Here is a 23,652-nt window from a genome sequence, read left to right as displayed (position 1 = left end):
GTGCAGCAGGACTCGAGCCTTCGCTACCTTCAGCTAGCTAGTGTAGCTAGTGGCAGGCTAGCCGTCAGGTAGCTTACCCCGTTTACAAATAGATATGTGTTTTTATGTTTACTAACAGAGGTCTGGAATATTGTTATTAAATGTCGCCCTTGTGAGGAAAGCGAAGGTGAAGTATCGAGTGGTGGTGGGTACATCACTGTTATTGTCTGTGCATTACGTACTGTACGTTCCATCAGCTAGGCAGCTAGCCCTAGACCTCATTTGGTCATTGTGACGTTTTTATTCTGTAATAGCACACTTGACGTCTCTATATAGTCACTACAGTGGCCGTAAGTTTAACAAGTATATTTCAACCTAGGTAAATGTGGTGTTACAAATCCGTTCTTGGGGTATGGGTTAGCGCAGGAAGGTGTGTCTTTGTTGACATCGAACCAACAACCACCCTAATTAGATTATACTTCATGCGAAAGATTGATTTGTGTGGCATTGGAATTGATCATTTTATTGTGTTGTTATGTTTATGAGAAACGCTATCTTACACAGACCTGTCAGTCCTTGTCCTCATCATAGCGTCCTTTGACTGGCATCTGTCCAGTCTGCAGCCTAAATGAGCTGTCAGTGTTGTGTCAAGGCTATGTCCCGCAAAGGCGGTCATATACGTTCATATTGATTAATCATATCGCTCTTGATTAATCATATCGTTCCAGGGTGAGTTGACTGCATGGGAAAATGTGCAATGGAAAGACAGAGGCAACATCGCAAGCCTGTCAGGCCCACGCTTGTTTTAAATGGTCCTTGTGCTTGTTGCTGGCATTAGCAGTGGTAACCAAAGGGCAAGGTTCAGGTAAGGGGATTCTGCATGCACTCACAATGTTACCAGAGTAGATGGCCACGATGAAAAGAAGAAAACAAATACAGTGAACCCTCGCTATTCACAGGGGTTCACGACCAAACACTGAACGAAGAGCAAAAATGTGTAAATATTGGTCAAAAAAGATTTTTAATTGCCTATATTACTACTTAAATCTAAATACAAGGTGTGTCGGAAATGTTCCAGGACTGGTGTCACAAAAGATATATTTCAAATCTAAACTACAAACTTCAAGGTATTCCCCCTGGATACTTAATGCATTTCCCAGCCTTCTCCAGCATGCCTTCATGTACTCCTGGAAGGATTTTTCCTGGAGCTTCCACAGTTCTGTCGTCACGGCCATCTTGATGTCGTCTTTGTTTTCAAAAGAGGTCCCCTTGATGACCCACTTCAGCTTGGGAAAGACTAAAAAAAAAATGACAGAGCCAGGTCGCTGAGTAGGGCGGTTGCTCCAGCACGACAATGTTTTTCTCAGCCGGAAACTGTTTGATGATCAGGGCACTGTGAGCAGGTGTATTGTCATGATGAAGCAACCGCAAGTTGTCAGGATTGGTGACATAAAAGATATATTTGTCTATTAATATTTTCATCAATCCAGGTCGTTGTATTCTCAGGGCAGTTAATCGAGCGCAACGGGACTATTCAGATTGTCCAAGGAGATGTTTCCACTCTCATCTGAACAGGCTTCATCCGTTCGTGCTGAAAGACTAGATGGCACAGTGCCAATCAAATGGGATGGTGTGCCCAAGTACTATATATTTCCTCTAAGGTAGAGGCACGCCACCAACCATGAATGGTTTCACTCTTTTGGGTTACAAAATGACAGTCATTTGACATAGAGTGGAGAGAGGTCTCTGCCAGCCAACAGTGGTCACGGTGGCCCCTGAAAGCACAGCCATTTTTTTCTTTCAGGTGCCTCCTTGACCATTATTACATCTGGGTGACTCCACCCAACAGTAGTTGTCAGTTTGCTTTAAACATACTGTAACTAGATTATTATAACTACTTGTTGGAGAGATGCAAGACGATTCCTAACCTTTAGATATAGATATTTAGATGCACTCTCTGGACACTTCATTAGGTACACCTGCAAAGTCAAACAGGATCTAATAGAAGAGCTATAAGATAATGTTTTTATTGAGCCTGTCAGAGAGTTTTCAATTAGATAAGATATTCATTACTGTGGTTCCTTAACAGGACATAATTATTGCATAACATTGCTAAGTTCATTTTATGTTACACGGGACACATTCAATTTATAGTTTAAATGTGCTTGCATCTGTTTAAATGTGCTTGCATCTGTTTGCCAGTCCACAAGATTTTCAGAAGTGTCAAAGAATTCAATTGTCCATATTGTTATTGTTGGTCTCCCTGGGTAAATTACCGTAAACCAAGCTGAAAATATTTGTTGCAGTGATAAAAGTGGAAACAGCAGTGTTCCAGGCTGAAAATATTTATAAGTCTAATTCAAATAAAAACAACAGTTTCCCAGAATTTGTTGGTATTTCGGTGTTCCCCCCAGGATGCGTGAGCCCGTACATGGTTGAAAACAGCTGGGTAAATCACTCAGAAACCAACAGGGGCCTGTTCCCTGTTGGCACCGTGCTGCAGTACAGCTGTGAGCCTGGTTACCTGCCAGACAGCCCTAACATTCTCACCTGCATCTCGCCAGGACGCTGGTCCTCAGAACCTCCTCACTGCACACAGAGTAGCGGTAAGACACTCTGTCCATCGCTTTCCCTTCCAAAAAGCTGCCTTATAAATGTTGTTAAATTGCACAAGACAAATATTATGATCTTAAATGAAAAATACTGTAGATACATACAGTGAGTGGTACTTCCAAAGTCGAACTCAGTCAGTTCCCTTATGTGGTCGACTTACAGCTTCAAAACAGCTTCTGATTAAGATAAATCATATACGAGCATATCATTTCGTGTGGTGGCATGAAAAAGACGAGAGGCAGAAAACCACATCCACATGAAGCTGGGATTCCACAAAAATGCTTTCTGCTTATTCAAGCAGAAAGATCACTTGAAGATCACTTGTACAGCATGTATTTGTTCGTACATGAACCAAAAAAAAGGAGACCACACGTTACCTAGCATTACGGCGTGAGTTGGTTGACAAAAGAAAATAGGAGCTATATAAAATGCGTCCGTCTATTCGCAAGCTTTCTCATCAAGGAACATTCTATACAAAGTCGCTGCCTGATAGTCACTTCTAAGTGACACACAGTAAAGAACAACATTACCCAAACGACTCTAATAGAAGGGTTTATTATTAGAATTGAAGTTAAGCGTTCTAGTTTTACTTCTACATTGTTGTATGTATACTGTGTTGACCTTTTTAAGATCTTTTTTTTGTTACCGGACTAAGTTGAATTTCTGATGTTGTATTATTTTTTAGATATTTTGAGATACCTTTATTTGAATAACTAAAAATTAAGACAGTTGAAATAATTTGGATACGCTCTCTTTTTTTGTTAATGCATTGCCGAGGTATATCAAGTGACTGACTCGAAAATGTAATCGAGACATCTCTAATTAATTGTAATACAAGTAAAAGCAGAAGTTAACCAGTCTAACATTCATTCATTCATCTCCCGTTCCGCTTATCCTCACTAGGGTCGCGGGCGTGCTGGAGCCTATCCCAGCTATCTTCAGGGCGAAAGGCGGGGTACACCCTGAACTGGTCGCCAGCCAATCACAGGGCACATAGAAACAAACAGCCATTCGCACTCACATTCACACCTACGGGAAATTTAGAGTCTTCAATTAATGCATGTTTTTGGGATGTGGGAGGAAACCGGAGTGCCCGTAGAAAACCCACGCAGGCACGGGGAGAACATGCAAACTCTACACGGGGGGGGGGCCAGGATTTGAACCCCGCTCCTCAGAACTGTGAGGCAGATGTGCTAACCAGTCGGCCACCGTGCGGCCCAGTCTAACATGAGTAGGTAAAAAAAACACTTTACCTTAATTAACAATAATGTCACGTCGCTGATCTATCTCACATATATATATTTTAAACTCAACCACTTATGTAATGTAAAATGTTAAAATATAAAACGTATACAAAAGACAAAAGAGTTTTAATCACAAGTGACGCCTTGAATATGTTGTTATTATTTTTGGGCCATTGGTACGTGTCTTAACCATGCGACTGTCACTTAAGGGTGTATGAGACCCTTCATGGAGCAGCACATTTCTTCTAATCTGACCGACACCAACATCGGCGCCTTCCCCGTGGGCGCTGTGCTCCAGTACCGCTGTGATCCGGGTTACCAGCCGGATGGACCCACCATCAGCAACTGCACTGCTCTGGGACATTGGACCTCAGAACCTCCTCGATGTATCCGCACCGACGGTAAAGATACATCAGCATTATATAGTGTACACTTGGGGGGTGGGTGGGATCTAATCACCTGCTGAAGTTCGCTTACTTGCATGAAATTAAAGTCTCCAGCTTTTATGGTTGGTTTATTAATTATGGTTGCACTAAAAACACACACAGAATGTATTAATTGGAATTGATTGTATTAGCAATTATTCCCCAGGATAAAATGTGCATTTTATTGAGTGAAATAATTATTCGATCCTCAAGCAAAACATACGTTAGTACTTGGGAGAGAAGCCCTTGTTTGGCAGGCAAAGCGATGAGATGTTTATTGTAGTTGGTCACTGGGTTTGCACACAGCTCATGAGGAATTTTGGCTGCTGCAAGTCTCTTGGCTGCTGCTAGAAAACACAAATCTTAAATTCCCTCTAGTCGACAGGTTTTCTATTGGGTTGAGGTCTGGAGATTGACTAGACCACTCCATGACCTTAATATGCTTCTCGTTGAGCCACCCCTTTGTTGCCCTGGCAGTACGGTTTGCGTCATTGTCATGCCGGAAGACCCATCCACAACTTATCTTCAGTGTTCTTGCTGAGGAAACGAGGTTTTCATCCAAGATTTGAAAGAACATGGTTGTTCCGTATATTGGCCCATCGATCTGGTGAAGTCATCAGGAGAACTGCTCCAAAAGTATGCTTACAAATTCAGCACAGGACTGTATCTATATCTCCAAATATTTGGAAAAACAGCAACAAAAATAATCAGAACATTCAAACAATTTAGACATGCTTTTCATTGGACAGTGCTATCCTAAATCAGCACAGTCAGCAGTAATGTGACACTATGGAAATTATGGTACTTATATTAACATCTCATCTATTTCAGACTGTATCAGGTTATTTCTTTTTTAAAATGTTGTGATCTGACTGTTAATTTAATTCTCTTCGTATTTTGGAACGGCAATAAAGAAACGAACTTGAAAGGACGCTAGCAAGAGCAGTTTACAACCTGGAATATTGGATTATGAATCAACATGTTAGTATTTTGTAAATTAGAAATTATCCATCCATCCATTTTCTGAGCCGCTTCTCCTCACTAGGGTCGCAGGCGTGCTGGAGCCTATCCCAGCTGTCATCGGGCAGGAGGCGGGGTACACCCTGAACTGGTTGCCAGCCAATTGCAGGGCACATACAAACAAACAACCATTCGCACTAACAGTCACACCTACGGGCAATTTAGAGTCTCCAATGAATGCATGTTTTTGGGATGTGGGAGGAAACCGGAGTGCCCGGAGAAAACCCACGCAGGCACGGGGAGAACATGCAAACTCCACACAGGCGGGGCCAGGGATTGAACCCGGGTTAAATTAGAAATTACTTTATTATTATTATTATAAAGGGTGGCACGTTGGACGACTGGTTAGAGCGTCTGCCTCACAGTTCTGAGGTGTGGGGTTCAATCCCCGGCCCCGCCTGTGTGGAGTTTGCATGTTGTCCCCGTGCCTGCGTGGGTTTTCTCCGGGCACTCCTGTTTCCTCCCACATCCCAAAAACATGCTTGGTAGGTTAATTGCCAACTCTAAATTGCCCATAGGTGTGAATGTGAATGGTTGTTTGTTTGTATGTGCCCTGCGATTGGCTGGCAACCAATTCAGGGTGTACCCCGCCTCCTGCCCGATGATAACTGGGATAGGCTCCAGCACGCCCACGACCCTAGTGAGGAGAAGCGGCTCAGAAAATGGATGGATTATTATAAAGAAGTGCTTAAAACTTTTCTTCAATTTCATTAACAGTATGCCGGCCTCCATATCAGCCAGAGAACGGCGGCTACACCTGCCACCCCTCCCCGTGTGGAAGACTTTCTCACGGCACTGTGATCGAGTATTTCTGTGGCGAAGGCTACATCCTGAAGGGAGAATATAAATACCTTACCTGTCAGTACGGCACGTGGGACGGCCTCATACAGATCAGCTGCATAATGGAGCAAGGTAACTGCATCTGCCCTATAGTGTACTAGATACAATTAAGCCCAGACATAAGCAAACGTGCAGTGTTTGGACGACATCTTAGGGCATTATAGAGCACAAAAATAAGTGAATAGGTGTAGATAGGTGATTTGTTCAGCAAATAGTCGGGTTTTATAGAAAGCTTCACATGTAGATGAGTCACCTCTAAAGGTATTGGTGCTCTGTCCTGAGTTGTTGAACACATCTAGATGTAAATACCATGAAATAAAAGCTGGAATTCTGAACTTTTGTCCCATAGTCATCTTTTGATCTGAAATCCAAATGTCTTCAGTATACAACAAAAACAAAGGAATTGACCTTGCCGTTCCAATACTTTTGGAGGGGCCTAGATACTGTGTTTTGGTATTACAATATATGCATTATGCTTTAAAATAAAATATGTGTGTCTTGGGAGTGGCCTGGAACGTAACTGCGCGATAAACCAGTGATTGCTGTATATTGAATTAGGAATAGGAACGTGCAAATTAAATTGAATTTAGCATTCAATTTCTTTCCTTTTCCCTCAGATCGCGATGCAGCTTTACCATTGGGGATGCCGACTTTGTCCATAGTGTCATCCACAGCCAGCTCGGTGGCCCTTATCCTGCTCCTAGTGGTTCTCTTTGTGCTTCTGCAGCCAAAACTGAAAACCTTCCATCGGTGAGGCAAAAACCAAGCCAAAGCAACCAACATATATATATACCATAACAAAAAAGTGAATAAAAAATAAAATATAACTTTTATTATATTCAATGCAACCATTTTAGTTAAAAATTACTTTGGAAGCCTTTATATTCATATACATACAAGATATAAGAAGATCCCGACATTTCTTTGTTATTGAAATCTAAAGTGATCTATCATTGTTGAAAGGGCCGCAAATCTGATACAGTTCGTTAACATCCAGTCTGTGACAACGTAATGGGGTTCCTTTAGCTAACATGCTGAGATTATGTGTGATGGTTTTGAAAACAGACATTTAAAACAAAAAAAGAGCGAGAACAAATGGTGACATATACTGTAGCAGAATATTTGAATGGCAGCAGGATGACTTTTAATTCCTAGTCATTCTCTTGCCTTTCTTTGTGACTAAATTAACAAAAACATTTTTGTGTTGATCTAAGAATAAATTGAATTCTGTACCATCACTTTCCCTTTGGGAAGAAGCCATACCAGTTTGTCTCCTTTAGGCACAAACGTGTATAGATAGCAAGTTTTGCCGTCACTTGTAAAAATGACTTAACTTTTTAACTAATATTTTTAAACTATTCCTTTAATTTCAACACTTGACAGCTGCTTCACTCTGACATCCTTCCTTGCATGCCTGGTCTGCTTCTCTCTGTGGTGTGCAATAAAATCATACAGCAGAGTGTAAAATGAATTTCTCTGTGAGGGATAATAATCAGTATAGTAAATTAACAATGTCTGATTATGAAAACATCTCTTGCGGCATGGATGTTACTGCTGCTGTACGTTTCTCCTTGTCAGTGCTGTCCCTATTTTCTTGCTTTATAAGACCCCAAGATCTCAGTCAATCAGGATGTTAACTGTAGTTGACTTTACCTCTCTCTAGTTACATCTTTTTATGTTATGTCATCATGTGCGGAGGTTGAAAAGTAACAATTCTATTTGGACAAAGTTATGGAGTAGAAAGCACAGATGTCTGTTTTTAAATGTAGAGCCTGAAAAGAAGTAAAAGTATAGTGGTGCCTGTTTATTTCATTCGTTCACTACGCTTGTAACTCAAAACACTTAATTACACGTAATTCAAATAATCTTTGCCAATTGAAACAAATGGAAATAACCATAATCAGTTTCAGGCATCCAAAAAAAAAAAAAAAAAAAACCATTTGTAATGGATTTTTTTAATGAAAGAAATAGCACTTTATAATAGTATACATTTTTAAAAAACATAGTAATGACATAATTAAATAGAATTAAACAGTATTTCACTCTCACTTTCTCTTTCAATTGTGCTGCTCATTCTGAGGTGTGCGCTTTGGCCACCTAGGGGCAGTATAAGACAGACATATGGGTATACTTTACTGTACTGGAGGCACCACTGTACTGAAAAATCTTCTTAATTCCCACAAGTAGCACAGTGGACAGCTGGTTAGCACACCCACCTCACAGTTCAGAGGTCGTAGGTTTGTATTTGCGCTCTGGCCTTCCTGTGTGGATTTGCATGTTTTCCCCCTGCTTGCGTGGGTTTTCTCCGGTTTCCTCACACATTCCAAAAACATGAATGCTAGGTTGTAATGGTTGTAAAGACTAAATTGTCCGTCGGTGTTGATCTGAGTGTGAATGGTTCTTTGTCTATATTTGCCATTGTGCCCTGCAATTGGCTGGCGACAAATCCAGTGTGTACCCTTGCCCGAAGACAGCCAGAATAGGATCCAGCATACCTGTGACCCTAATAATGACAAGCAGTTTAGAAAATGAATGGATACTTCCCACCACTGCTGTTAAATAGTACATTGTGTCTTCTGTCCCTCTTCACCCAGACGGGAGGAGGGTTTGTCAGGCCATCCCGTGTCCATCATGGTGGAAGGAGTCGAGGTGACTCTGCCCTCGTACGAGGAGGCGGTCAGCCCCGAGTCTCGCGTGCATATTGTGTTGTCCGAGGGACAGCCACAAGTCGCGACGCCGGAGGCTGGCCCCTCTCGGCCCTCTTCCGTCAAACAGCTTCACTCTGAGATGGCTGTGGTGCATCCTTTGCCGCCTTCATCGTCCTCGTCGCCTTTGTCCTCGAGCTGGACTTTGGACGACGTCGCCACAGCTGTGCCGCAAGAGGACCACGGTCTCCCTCTGCTCGACTCGGAGGTGGACTGCTCTGATGGTGAAGCCTTCTTTTCATGCACTCCTTATTTTCATTTCATGCCATGTAAGAAAGCTGGGCGATTAATCGATTTTATAGATTCATTAGTTTATTTGCCATAATGGGTTTTTTTTCTCTCTGAGGCCCACCAAAACCTTTAATAATTCTGATGAACACATGAAATTACAATCAAGGCAGAGGGAACTTATTCGGAAAGTCCCCCTCCCGCCCTGTCAACTACTACGCATGGAAGTTAGTTTACAAAAGTAGTCAGTTTTGCCAAATTCATGACTTAGTCACTATATTTTAGCAACTCTTTCAACCTATTTTTCAAGATAGCGACTAGCAACTTTAATTCTTGCTCAGAAACGGACAACATTTGCACAATTATTTTCATATTATGCTGACAAGAAAGGAGCCCAGCGAAAGGCGATCACAGTGTCATTGCTCTGAATATTGCCAAGAAGACAGAGTGGCCATATAAACATTGCAAAAGCAGGGATTTATCTACTCGTTGGAAACTTTTAATCCAAAGTATGTGCTTCCAAGCCCCAAATGCTGTATTTTGCCAAGGCTACATAAGAAACGACAATGACAGAGGCAGAGGGGCTGTGGTGTTACTCCTCCATCCATGCAGTTTGACAGCTCACTTTGATATTAACTTATTGAACATTTATAATGTTCATTCATTAAAAATCATGTTTAAATACTGTACATATTTTTACAAAAGGCTTATATGATTCATAGATAAAAGCAAACGTTTCGAATAATGTCATTGTCATTTGCTTTTTCTCTAAAGGGACAATATGAAAGTTTTCAAACTTGAAATTAGAATCATTTCAGTCCCTTAAACATACAGTGGAACCTCGATAGAACGGACTAATAGGGGCAGGAGGGTCATCTAATATAGCCGATTGTCCATTACATTGAAGCACTTTTTTTTTTAGGCCATGTGCACCCATATTACTGTCCAGTACAAAATTATTATTTTGTAGGGGGTTTTTTTAGGCCTAAAACACCTAGTACAATACCAAGTTCATCCATCCATCCATTTTCTGAGCCGCTTATCCTCATAAGGGTCGCGGGAGTGCTGGAGCCTATCCCAGCTATCTTCGGGCAGGAGGCGGGGTACACCCCGAACTGGCCCCCAGCCAATCGCAGGGCACATATAAAACAACCATTCGCACTCACATTCACACCAACGGGCAATTTAGAGTCTTCAATTAACCTACCATGCATGTTTTTGGGATGTGGGAGGAAACCAGAGTGCCCGGAGAAAACCCACGCAGGCACGGGGAGAACATGCAAACTCCACGCAGGTGGGGCCGGGATTTGAATCCCGGTCCTCAGAACTGTGAGGCAGGCGCTCTAACCAGTCATCCACCGTGCCGCCCAGTACCAAGTTATTGTTGATAAATATATAAAAAGCTTGAAAATGTTTAAAAGTTTCACATTTTATCCAAACTTACCACGGCGGTGTGCTTGGTCATGGTGACATTGTTGACGTATGGTACTCATCATAGCGGAGTCTCTTTCATGAGCTGCGAGGAATTTGTATGCTTCCTAGTTGCAAATCTGTTGCCAAAGGTGAATGGCTTCACAAAAAAAAAAAAAAAAATTGTTACTGTACCCAAAATACCATGTTCCAGACTCCAGAGACTTTGTATTCCTCAGAGTCAACACTGCCGCCATGCCCCTCGCTCTCTCTGCGCTGCGAGTCTATGTACAATAGACAAGAGATATACTGTATCTTTCATGAATTGGCAAGTCAATGGCCCACATTCAACATGGCCGCCACGTAGGCACGTCTTTTGGAATTGGATGTATTTTTCTTTTTTTTTTGTATCTATGACCTCGGAAATACGTCAGTCTCATTCTCTGCCTGCATTTCGCCACAGCGCTAGTAAACAACAGGTGACAATTCTGAAGCTAACAGACTTTGTCAGCGGCAGTTTAAGTGACAAATAGAAACTATTTTTGGACACATTGTCCTGTCCCGACGGCCTGTTTTTTCCGGTCCATTTTATCGAGGTTCCACTGTATCTAACAAAAACTGCACATTGTCCATTGGAGTGAGGGGGAAAGAATTGAAATCTGAAGTAGGATTTTTATGGAAAAAAAAATGTAAAACTTGATTTTGAGAGTCACCCAGCCCTACAGTGTAATAATGCTGTGCTTGTGCCTTTGTGCAGATATGCCTTTGCTGAAGGAGGCCTGAAACACAAATGATGTTGACTACACGACAGTGAACACACGTTTCAAAGTGGCACTGAGCTAAGCCATGTGTCGCTCTGACCACCCCAAAGCAGAACATAAAGGCGGTCCTGTACATGTCCATACTAACTGCATTTTCCATAGGAATGCCTCGCACCGTTTATGTATGTCGAATGTCTTTCTGATGCCTATGTCTTTGTGTTTTGTCTACTGGTGCTTTGAGCTCACAGCTGAGGACCGGGGTTCAATCCCCGGCCCCGCCTGTGTGGAGTTTGCATGTTCTCCCCGTGCCTGCGTGGGTTTTCTCCGGGCACTCCGGTTTCCTCCCACATCCCAAAAACATGCATGGTAGGTTAATTGACAACTCTTAATTGCCCGTAGGTGTGAATGGTTGTTTGTTTCTATGTGCTCTGCGATGTTGTTTGTTTCTATGTGCCCTGCGATTGGCTGGCACCAGTTCAGGGTATACCCCGCCTCCTGCCCGATGATAGCTGGGATAGGCTCCAGCACGCCCGCGACCCTAGTGAGGAGAAGCGGCTCAGAAAATGGATGGATGGATGGCATCACGAATCACCTTCCACTTATGTATGCAACATGGCTGCTTGTCTAGCACTGGACCTTACTTTGCTCTTTTTAACTTTTTCACACCTTTGTCCACGATGGCCTTATCTTCCCACTTCTATGCACACGTATCCAATATGTACAGTAAGGACTTTCCAAATTGAATGTTTCTTTGCCACACTACATATATGTAGCTTTGTCACCACAGAAAATATTATACCCTTAATTTATTACTAAACGTTTAATTTATTGTGCTGTTGACCAGCCATGGCTTTGTTGACACTTCTTTAACCTATTTAAATAATATATTTTATTTTCACTTTCACTGCCTAAGTTGCACTGTGGGCACTGTAAAAAAAAAATAATAATAATAATAATAATTAAAAAAAAAAATAATCACTGTACACTGGTGTAATATCAGTGTTAAATTTTGTTTGCCTGTTCATTCAACTTACATGACTGATCTTTTGGCTTGTCGCTTTGTGAAGTTTGTATTTTAAGATATGTAAGGTTTTACGTTGATTATGTAACATTTTGTTACGATCATGTTTGATTAAATATTTAATGTGCCAGTTGCATTAATCTCAGTTCATGTCTGACAACTTCTAAACAGACAATACATTTGTTTTTTTGTTTTTTTTTTCATTTTACTTTTTTTTAAAACAATTTAAAGTACAGGCCATAACATACAAGACCAGAGCAAGCTAATCCCAAAACAAAAATTCTGCCTTTACAAAGACAACCACAACCACATAGCTTACCCTTGCAGTCTGCTTGATTAATGCTAATGCTAAAAGGCATCGACACTATGTCCTGGTGATATAACCCTTTAAGCAGTGGATTGAACGCAAACGATGCAGCAACACATGTAGACAATATATAACCATACAGTCATTTAATACTCTGCGAAGAACAACTGATATTATTGCTGTACTGAAGCCAATATAATGAGACAATATTATGTGCTATTTTTCCTCATGAAAATACACAGTACAACATTGTTGTTTTGGGGGGGGCAGGCTGGAACGGCTTAATAGCATTTCCATTCATTTCAATGGGAAAAGATCATTTGCGATATGAGTGTTTTGAGTTACGAGTCTGATCACGGAATCAATTATACTCGTGTCTCTAGGGACCACTGCATTTTGGTAGCCTTGTATAATATCCCGTGAGAGGGCTCAAATATTAGGAACACTACTGTAAAATGCAGTACAGTTCTACTGTGCTACAATAACAAATACATTGTTAACTAACCCCTCTGTGTGTCTCATTAAATCAAACGACTTTCAGATTACATGCAAGTGGTTCAAGAATCAGCAATTGGAAAAGATACTACTAATACTTTCCAGGCTTCACGTTTTCCACATTTATGTTACAGCCCTATTCCATATTGATGAAATTCATTTTTCTCCTCAAAATTCTATACGTAACAAACACCCCATAATGCCAATGTGGGGGAAACAAAACACTCGTAACTCAAAACACTCATCTCACAAATCATATTTACCCGTTGAAATGAATAGAAATGCCATGACTCTGTTCGAGCCTTCCCCCCCAAAAAACACACATTTTTTTATTTTCCTTATTAATACTGTACACTAATACTATACTTTATAAAAACATAGCGTAATAACATAATTAGATGAACGTAAAGAATTAAACAGTTTGTGCAGTGTGATGTATTGCTGCAAATAGAACGTAAAGAATGAAACAGTTTGTGCAGTGTGATGTATTGCTGCAATTCAATTCATTGTGCTGCTCCTGGTGTGCCCACCTTGGCCACTAGGGGGAAGTATAATAAAGTCATGCAGCTAAATGAAGAAGAATACTGTTGACTTAGTAAGACACTAATATTAGTCATTTTTCAGAGGATAAAGCATACAGTTTATGCCTGTGAGTATTGTTATATTATCTGTCTACATGTGTTGCTCCAATGTTTGTTTTGAAAACACATAGCTTAAAGGGTTCTAAAACTGACGATGCTATTCGTCTTCCGTTTTATGTTCAGGTTAAGCTAACAGGGCCTTTCTTTAGGCAGTGTTTTGGTTGTTTTAGATACACAACTTGTAATTCTCTTTATGTTCAGTTTGACAGCAAACTTCAACTGGGAGTGGCATTTAACAGCTTGAAGCCTCTTTTTTGATTATTCATTCTCTATTTACTAAACTGCTGCCACCGTACATTGTTCGTGTCTCAGGTTTGCACTCGCAGTCAAAGCAAACAAAAATGTCCGAATGACGGCTCGTATCTCGAAAAACTTGTAACGCACGTCATTCGTATCTCAAGGCACCACTGTATTGAGAAAAAGAAAAATACATTTGGGAAAAGTGAATTGAAAAAGGGCGGCACGGTGAACGACTGGTTAGAGCTTCTGCCTCACAGTTCTGATGAGCGGCGTTCAATCCCCAGACCTGCCTGTGTGGAGTTTGCATGTTCTCCCCGTGCCGGCGTGGGTTTTCTCCGGGCACTCCGGTTTCCTCCCACATCCCAAAAACATGCATGGTAGGTTAATTGACAACTCTAAATTGCCCATAGGTGTGAATGTGACCGCGAATGGTTGTTTGTTCGTATGTGCCCTGCGATTGGCTGGCAACCAGTTCAGGGTGTACCCCGCCTCCTGCCCGATTTTAGCTGGGATAGGCTCCAGCGCAGAAAATGGATGGATTGAATTGAAAAAGATCCGAATTCAACAGTCTTTAATGTGATCCAAAGTGAAGTCCATGAGGTTATCATGTTTGGTTATTTTCCTCCAAGCTTCTCAGACACTGAGGCCGTTTCACTTCCTCTTGTTTCACGTTGACATTCGTGTATATTCTTGTTTCTGTCAAATAAAAATATGACAATATCATAAAAAGAAAAAAAGGACAATTTCTCAAACTGCAAGCACGCTCATCTTCACTTTCAGCCCCCTCAAAAACATACATGCAGCTGTGACATTTACCCTCAGCTGGTGACTTGATCATTCGGTAACATCTGAAGCACACAGTCAGGAGAAGAGCCTCGGCACATTGGAATGTGTAGTAAAGCAATGGGAAGAGGAACATGGGCCCGATGACCTCTGGAGGAAAGGCCACTTTCAAGATGGCCACACACAGCTGGATGTTCTGACACCCTGTTTCCACAGAGACAGTCCTGCTGCATCTGCATACAGCACAGATAGATTGATAGCGCTTACTGCTTCGTATGATGTCTGGTCCAACAACCTCTGCGGTATTTTTCATAAGGAAGAACCTTTGATACAGATCTTGTATTGGTAAAAGAAAAAGAAAAAAAGTTCAGTTCAAAGCTAGAATGTGGGAGGAAATCTTCACACAGGAAGGCTAAGCACTCACCTAAAATGTGTACATAATAGTTTATTTAAATAACTCCATTGTTTTAATGTATATTATTCAGAATTAATTGAAATATCATCAAGCATTTAAAAATGTACAGTACATTTTATTTACACATTTCTTAGTAACTGTATATGTAAAATTGTTTACTACTATTTTTATTATTTACTAAAAATCAAAAATATATTTTAGCTAATCAGTTATAGGTAAAAAATGCTAAATCAACCAATGTTACAGGACTCTTGATGAGAGTCTAAATACTCAATGGAGATTGCCTTATGTCGCCCTGGGCCATACTTTGCCCACCTCTGTGGGTTTTTACGCTTTCTTTTGACCGGGGACTAGTGATGGCAAAGAGGAAATATGTGATGATAACCATAGAACAAGAAATGGTACTTACTGCGACCTAGTAGACTAGTGCTTAGCGTCTCACTCCAATATGAGAGAGAATTAATTACATACCAATGACGTACACAAATATATATATATATATATATATATATATATATATATATATATGTATATATTTGCCTCTTTTTTTTTTTTAACCAAGCAGATGCTAACGTAAATGAACCTATGATACTCTAAACAAGTAGTTCTCAAACTTTTTACATGATGGACTGCCTAAAAAAAAATACATGGCTCCCCAAGTACCACCATAATAATAATACCATAATATTTAAATACAGTGGCGTTAATAAAAAAGAAAAAAAAAGAGGTTTTATTCCTTAAATGTTTATTTAATATTACTGTAAGCCACTGTAACATTATGCACAGTTTGGACATTAATAATGTGTCTAAATTTAGGAAAATTTACTTAATGATTCAATAAAAATGTATTGGAGATTAAAGTAATAAAACTTTTAACAAATAAATGCTCGAAAATCAAACAGTTGTTAAAGGTTAAATGTAAATGTAATGTACTTATAAATTAAATCCAACTGAACTGTCCTTAACAAATGTACTATATTGATTAAAAGAAAGAAAACAAAGTTTGAGCCACTGTAACATTATGCACTGCTTAATTCAGTGATTCTTTCCCCTACCACTAGAGAGAGCCCGCGTACTACCCTCACAATCAATTTACGAAACAGCACTAACTATGCATTTAAAACACAACAGGTGACAGTATCGCTCTGTAAAACCTTACATGTCTGTCAAGCGTTCAAAGTGTGTATATTCTCCACCGCTTACCCTCATTAGGGTAATTGGACTGGTCGCCAGCAAATCGCGGGGCACATACAAATAAACAACCATTCACACAAAAACATTTTAACTAGCGTCAATAAGGCTAACATGCATGTTTTTGGAATGTGGGAGTAAACTGGAGTACAAATTGAACCTCAGAACTGTGAGGCAGACGTACTAAACACTAGGCCGACTCGTTGCACAAATGAAATCGCTTTATTTACTGTGGAAAATTTTAGAAATTGTCTTGAGGCTAAATTAACAATCACGCCTCTGTCAAACTTACTTTGGGCTGAGTCTGCATACGGCGGAGATGACGTATCCCAGCATGAAGCCTATGAGGGGCATCAGAGACGCCACGGTAATAACGTCGGCAGTCAGGATCATCCACAGCACGTCTTTGATGGCCACACCACACAAACAGAACACAATGACGCTGGAGATGATCAGGATGCTCAGGCCAGACTGTTGACAAAGTGGAGCACAGTTCACGTCAGTGGTTCTCAAACTGGGAGGTCCACAAAATAATTTGCAATAAATTATGTTTTATCATTTTTTTTAAAGGAAATACATACAGTACATATGGGGACTGCGGCACCAATAAACAAACATACAAAACTAATTGCTCCTGCCTAACTTATCTTTGGGCCAATTAAAAGCTCTGATATGACTGACGCATGATCATATTGATTTGACAACACTGTATGTGAGCAGCATTTCTAGCTCTCTCCTGGTCTTTTTGTACAGGTGAGGCTAGACAACCTCTGCAAAATATTTGAGGTTTTGAAGCACATACCTCAGGTCAAAAGTTTCCATTGTGGATACGTATATCACTGTACCATGTATTTGGCAACATTCAGCGCCATTGACTGTTTGATTGTGACTCCTTTCCACCGGGCTCCGTACGCAAAACATCCATCCATCCATTTTCTGAGCCGCCTCTCCTCACTAGGGCCGCAGGCGTACGCAAAACAATGTGACAAAAATTGATGACTGAGGTAATATAGTAGAATTCAAAAACATATATACTGTTTTCGAGTTTTGAGTCAACAATGAAACCAATCTCACCCAAATTTTATAATTCAATCCCAAATTATTAAAAAAAATAATAATAATGTATACGCCAAAATTGGAAATTACAACATCGGACAAAAGTCGACTCTTGGAAAGTTACATTACATTGACATTAACACATTTTAAATAGCTTTGGGAAAGAAAGGTGGACACAAATGGCCTTCGTAGAGCCCAGAGGGTTAAATTCCTTTCACTTTAACAGGTCATGAATATTTTGAGATTAAGATTATATAAGATTATATAGTGTGGGGCTGTGGGGGTCCTTGGAAAAGATTTCTTCCCTGGTCCTTCCATGGAGAGAAAAACCTTAAGAACTCCTGGTTCGTGTGAATGTGTCACACTGAGTAGGTAGGAGGAAAATGTTCCTGTTCGCAAACATGGCTTTAATTATCTGAAAACATGTGGGGATGATTTATGCTTTGAGAACTTCCTGTTGCTCAAACTTTCCGTTTGGATAGATAACATTCACTGATAAAAACACACTTTGCTAAATGACATTCAGTCAACAAAAACTTCCAGTGTTAAGGGAAAATTTTGTTCGGCAACCAAACGAAAAAATTAGCTTACTTTCAGGACGAACGGTGTATATTTTGGTTTGTAGTGATTGAGCACGATACCCATGCCGCAGGGCACCAGGGTGAAGGTGAGAGCGCTGATGATGCCCACGTAGGGCACTGAGTTCTCCAAGCCGCTGAAGCCTTGGCAGTAGATCAAAAGTAGCAGGGGCATCAGACCCAGAGCTGCAATGCAGGAGCACGTGGTCATCACAATACTACAGGAGGGAACAAAAAATATTTGATTTAAAAAGGGACATATAGAGAATTTGCTTTTTACTCTTTTTACAAATGGAGGTGGGGCTCGATGGCCAGCGGCTTGTGCACAGCCCTGCACCCATGGGGCCCGGTTGGGCACAGCCCGAAGAGGTAACTTGGGTCCCCCTTCCCATGGGCTCAACACCCGTGGGAGGGGCCAAGGGGTTAAGTGCTCTTTCGAGGACTTGGACTCTGTTCCAGTCTGGAGAATTTGCAAATGTTTTAAAATACTGTCAATAATAAATACATGGTCGCTACTCGTGGATTTTTGGTCCTGGAATATGTAGACTCTCCTAACTTCCACTAACAACCCAGGCTAAACTTAGCTCCTCTCCGACACACCAAGCTTTACTACTTTGAGACCAATTCCTACTTAGAGATGGCTTTGGCGCCATCGTGTGGCATCTTAGAGCATTATAGAAAGAGCGCAATTATGTGAGTTTTTCAGTAACTAGTGGATGATACATTAAAAAGACTTGATTACTATACTCCAGAAAAAGAATTATGGGATACCCACAAGCTTGCACATTGATTTTACAATTTTATCAATGCTCTGTATTAAAAAGATTATCCATCCATCCATTTTCCATTCCGCTTATCCTCACGGGGGTGCTGGAGCCTATCCCAGCTGACTCTGGGCAAAAGGCGGGGCACACCTCGAACTGGTCGCCAGCCAATCGTAAGGCACACATAGACAAACAACCATTCACACTCACATTCACAGCTACGGACAATTTAGAGCACTAGTGTCAAACTCAAGGCCCGCGGGCCAGATCTGGCCAGCCACATCATATTACGTGGCCCACGAAAGCAAATCATGTGCTTGAAATGCCATGATTCTTGCTAAAATCTGCTAAAATTTTTATTGTCATATGGAATAAATATTTCCAACCATGTTTTTGTTACCAAACCTCTTTTTACAATACAGTAACTTAAACAATAGTTACAAAGTATTACCCTTGAATTTTGATTTCCAAACTATTCATCTATCAATTTGTTGTCTAGGTAATAATATAAGGAGTTGATTCAATATTTATATGATTTTAAAATCTTAACGGCCCTCTGAGGGAAACCATAACTACAATGAGGCCTGCGACACAAATGAGTTTGATTTAGAGTCTTCAATTAATTAACCTACCGTGTATGTTTTTGGGATGTGGGAGGAAAATGGAGTACCCAGAGAAAACCCACGCATGCATCGGGTGAACATGCAAACGCCACACAGGTGAGGCCGGATTTGAACCCAGGTCCTCAGACCTATGAGGCAGATGTGCTAAACAGTTGTTCACAGTGCTGCGTTAAAAATAAAATATACAAATATTATGTATTTATTGAATTAAATTTATTAACAAATACTGCGGCACGGTGGTCAACTAGTTAGAGCGTCTGCCTCACAGTTCTGAGGACTGTGGGTTCAATCCCCGGTCCCGCCTCTGTGGAGTTTGCATGTTCTCCCCGTGCCTGCGTGGGTGCCTACCACATCCCAAAAACATGCATGGTAGGTTGACAACGCTAAATTGCCCGTGGGTGTGAATGTGAGTGCGATTTGTTGTTTGTTTCTATGTGCCCTGCGATTGGCTGGCAACCAGTTCAGGGTGTACCCCGCCTCCTCGCCCGATGATAGCTGGGATAGGCTCCAGCACGCCCGAGGAGAAACGGCTCAGGAAATGGATGGATGGAACAAATACTGCACCACTGGCTAGATCATGTTCGGCACTGCTGCCCTTGCTACCTTTCTATAGCTGTAGGTTGAATTACTACTTGTTTACCTGAGGTTCATGTCCCCCTTGAGGGCCAAGGTGAAGATGTTAGATAGGTTTCCTCCAGGGCAGCAGCCACATATGAGCACAGTCACCGCCTTCACAGAATCCATCTTCAGTGATTTGGCAAGTGCAAAAGCAGTCAAAGGCATGATGCCGAACTGGGTCACCATGGCGATGGCCACCCCCTTTGGCTTGAGCAGATGGCTCTTGATTTTGGAAATCTCCATTGTGCAGCCAAGGGATATCATGGTGATGAAGAGGATGATGATGGTGAAGATGTTGATGGCATTGTTGAGGGGTGGGGGTATGTTCAGCATGCTCATGTTCCGGTTGGCAGAAATGTTCCCTTCTTTGTAAATGTCCGTCACATTCATTGTGGAGCTCATCTGAATGCTGCTTGTACTGTGTGGGCTTCAGCTGATACACAATGCAAATTAAATGTTATTTCATTGGAGTTTGCACATAGTTTTATATTATAAAGACAAAAGTATTCAGACACACTTTTAATCAAACAGGAGTTTGGCTAGACCACTTATCCCCCATGAATCTTAATTCTTCAAGAATTTTTCTCAGACCACTCAGTTCATTCACCTCCAATGTTCCCCAGAGTGCTGTTGGGGCCCCCTTCATTTTTTTATATTGTACTAATTTTCACATTTACATTCACACCTATGGACAATTTCGAGTCTTCGATGAACCAAACTTGCATGTTTTTGGAATGTGGGCGGAAGTGTACTTGGAGACAACTCAAACAAGCACAGGGAGAGAATGCAAACTCTGCACAAGAAGACTGGAGCTGAGATTTGAAACCCAAACTTTAGAACTGGGAGGCAGAAGTGCTGACCGCTAGTCCGCCATGTTATAAAAGGGAAATTGAAATTCACCAATTCAAATCTACCTGTTTTTTATTTTGTTTTGTTTTTTATGGTGCATCTCCTGTGCGCCAAGTACAACACTGTACAGTAGTCATTAAAAAACTGACAATTTATCTGACCTTGATACAATGCAATAGCAGTTAGATTACATTTTGCCATACAACGCTTCAAATTTACATTTCTTCAAAAACAAATAGTGCAAACATTGTACTAAAATGGTTTATGAATGTTTATTTGTGCTGATTCATAACAACAATTTAAAGGACATCACGCTATAGTGTTCTCACTCTTAGTTTGGTTTTATAGTTTTGCAATTCCTCAATCCAAAACTATGCATGCATGACATGATACTAATATGCAATTGGAGATTTAATGATTTTCACATTTGCTTTTGCTCTGCTGTAAATCATTTGTAAATAAGTGCATGGTGTTCCCAAGAACTTTAGACAACCCCAAAAAATGTTTGTGTGTGTTAAAATGTGTATTCGTGCTATCACAGGAGATTTATTGATAAAAAAAAGTCATTTTTTTTATGCACATAATTGAGATTATATTGCCGCACAACGCAATGATGATCCAAAAAGGATGTCATCATCGTATCATGTTGCACTTTATCGAAGTTTGGTTTAATAACATCTTTTTGAGTGGCTGATTGTTGACATGGTTTCCTACTGAAAGAGACAGATTCATCCTGAAGCACAACACTGTTGGGTTTAATTATTTGCTTTGGAATGTAATTTTTAAATTGTACACGCAGTCTGTGAAACATTACACAATACATTTTTCCTTATCATTTTTGTATTTAAAATAAATAATAATATCACTCAATCTAAATTGCCCTCATTTTTAAGTATTAGACAGATTTCTTACCTTCCAACTAATCCAAGCTTCAAACTTTCTTGTTTGCATCCCTGCACATTCCCCCGATAACTCCTCTTCTTTTGTGGCCGGATCTAGAACCCTCCCTCCTATGTCATGTGGCTCCATGGCAACATGGTGGCGCTGCTGCAAACTGCGGAAAAACACTGAACTCTTTTTGGAACGCTACCCCATAGCTACGCAGCTGATTTGTTTTCGTCCTTTCAGAAAATTACATGGAACTCTGTTTAGTAAGACCTGCTTCAGGAAGTCTGCATGAGGCTCCTGCGTTGATTTCCTGTAAATGAAAACACAGTGGAAACATTTAGCACTGGAGGGCAATGTGAAAATAAAGAATCTAATTTGCCGTACCCCTAAAGAGGCAGTGTATTCATATTGGGCTGCATAGGCGCATGTGCAAACAGAGGCCCCCTTTATTGTTACGCAACTATACAGATACAGTATACTGTAGGACTTGGCAGAAGACCTCCTCTTTGTCTTTTGAAGGAGTTGCTTTAGTAAACAAACACATTAGTTACGACTCACATAATGAGACTAAAGAGCTCTAACATGGTGGTTGGCTAATCTCTACTAGCATGGTGGAGATTAGGTGCAAATTAAAGGGACCACAATTTCAATGCTTCTCATGTTTTGGACCACGGAGACATCGTTAAAACATCAGCGCTCGGAGTTGTGTGTGTGTCTTATGTGGGGAACATACACACAGGAAACTGTTTATAAACCATGACAATAGCGGCACACGTTATCAATATTCAGGCAGTAGTTGACTTCACCAACTAATTTTCAGCATCATTTGATTGACAGGTAAAGGTCTCACATTACAGTCCAGCAGCTTGAGGGCGGGCCTTATTTTACATTTTATTTATCCTTTATGTTTTATTAATAGTTTTGGTAGTCCCCATCAATCACATCGCCCAGGTTCACCCACGGCGTCACAACACCTCCCAACCATTTTTTTCAACACACACACTTCTCACCCTGCCCACCTCCACTTTTTTTTTTTTTTTTTTTTTTTTTTTTTTTAACAAGCATTGCAGACCATGTCAAATGTAATTTTCATTATATGCCGCGGGCCACTGAAAAATGGATGGAGGGCGGCAAATTGACCGCGGGCCGTAGTTTGGACACCACTACATAGTTTCACTCCAATTCACTGGTGTTAATTTGTGGAAGTTAATAAAGGAGCAAGGATGCTCATCTTTCCTGGCTCACAAAAAGAAGTTTGGCTGGCTGTCTCATCAATGATAACGCTTGGAAGCACAACACATTGTCAGCTAGGATAGGATCCGGCTCATCCGCAGGCCGCGACCCTAATGAAGACAAAGTGGTACAGACAATGAATGGATGGATATTATCTACGGGATGTACTGAGCACCAAAATTATTTGCTATTTTCCATTTCTACTCAATGGTCATCATCACCCTTTTATTCTTTGGCCTCACTGGTTTCCCTCCATACTGACATCACACACAAAAATCACTAAAAGAAAGAAAAACTTTGGAGGTTCCAATCATTTATTCCTGACAGTCTATTCGCTCCATTTCTGATTTTTTTTTTTTTTGCTTGGCTTCACTGATTCCAGTACTATGTGTAGATGTTGGAGTTTTTTTGTCCAACCAGATTTCAGCCTCTGTGTGTTGCCATGTCAATCTAATCTGCTCAGGGCTTTCAGAATCAGTAGTGATGACCAATGTAACTTAAACTACATTAGCAATGGGACTGTTTCTTTAACCAATCACATTTCACACTCAACCTCGCAGGACGTTTTACATCTTCTGATTAGTTGGTCAGGGCGAAACATGTTACAGTTACTTGTTACGCTGAAGGCTCAGGCACCAAATGCTCCTGGGATTTTTTTGTGATATTCATCATATATATGCAAAGTGGACAATGACGGTGCATGTAATGTGTATTGATGCACAAAT

The 23,652-nt window shown here is 40.8% G+C and overlaps 2 protein-coding genes across 8 annotated transcripts; one reads left to right on the top strand and one right to left on the bottom strand.

The window, feature by feature from the left end:
• On the top strand, window positions 1-12,633 carry LOC133487923 (sushi domain-containing protein 6-like). Of its 6 annotated transcripts, XM_061795190.1 has the most exons (8): window positions 26-184; window positions 708-844; window positions 2,394-2,585; window positions 4,046-4,237; window positions 5,999-6,193; window positions 6,739-6,871; window positions 8,716-9,050; window positions 11,222-12,633. In XM_061795190.1, exons 2-8 carry the CDS (start codon window positions 730-732, stop codon window positions 11,245-11,247), a joined length of 1,188 nt encoding a protein of 395 aa, XP_061651174.1. In that variant the 5' UTR covers window positions 26-184; window positions 708-729; the 3' UTR covers window positions 11,248-12,633. The 6 variants fall into 6 exon arrangements, with proteins under 6 accessions (XP_061651173.1, XP_061651172.1, XP_061651171.1 ...); XM_061795189.1 differs by lacking the exon at window positions 11,222-12,633 and having other exon boundaries at window positions 1-68; window positions 8,716-9,350; XM_061795188.1 differs by lacking the exon at window positions 11,222-12,633 and having other exon boundaries at window positions 16-166; window positions 8,716-9,350.
• A 1,448-nt stretch (window positions 12,634-14,081) lies between these two features.
• On the bottom strand, window positions 14,082-22,059 carry LOC133487924 (hepatic sodium/bile acid cotransporter-like). 2 transcript variants are annotated; one of them, XM_061795195.1, is made up of 6 exons: window positions 21,719-22,059; window positions 19,980-20,390; window positions 18,016-18,170; window positions 16,611-16,789; window positions 14,746-14,945; window positions 14,082-14,625 (listed from the first exon to the last, which is right to left on the bottom strand). In XM_061795195.1, the coding sequence occupies exons 2-5, from the start codon at window positions 20,357-20,359 to the stop codon at window positions 14,748-14,750; spliced, it is 912 nt and encodes a 303-aa protein (XP_061651179.1). In that variant the 5' UTR covers window positions 20,360-20,390; window positions 21,719-22,059; the 3' UTR covers window positions 14,082-14,625; window positions 14,746-14,747. The 2 variants fall into 2 exon arrangements, with proteins under 2 accessions (XP_061651179.1, XP_061651178.1); XM_061795194.1 differs by having other exon boundaries at window positions 17,966-18,170; window positions 21,719-22,055.
• Window positions 22,060-23,652: the final 1,593 nt, after the last annotated feature.

This window comes from Phyllopteryx taeniolatus, chromosome 13 (genome assembly GCF_024500385.1).
Source record: "Phyllopteryx taeniolatus isolate TA_2022b chromosome 13, UOR_Ptae_1.2, whole genome shotgun sequence".
Classification (NCBI taxonomy): domain Eukaryota; kingdom Metazoa; phylum Chordata; class Actinopteri; order Syngnathiformes; family Syngnathidae; genus Phyllopteryx; species Phyllopteryx taeniolatus.
The sequence above is the reverse complement of the archived record's forward strand: the minus strand, read 5'-3'. Positions and strand labels throughout refer to the sequence as shown.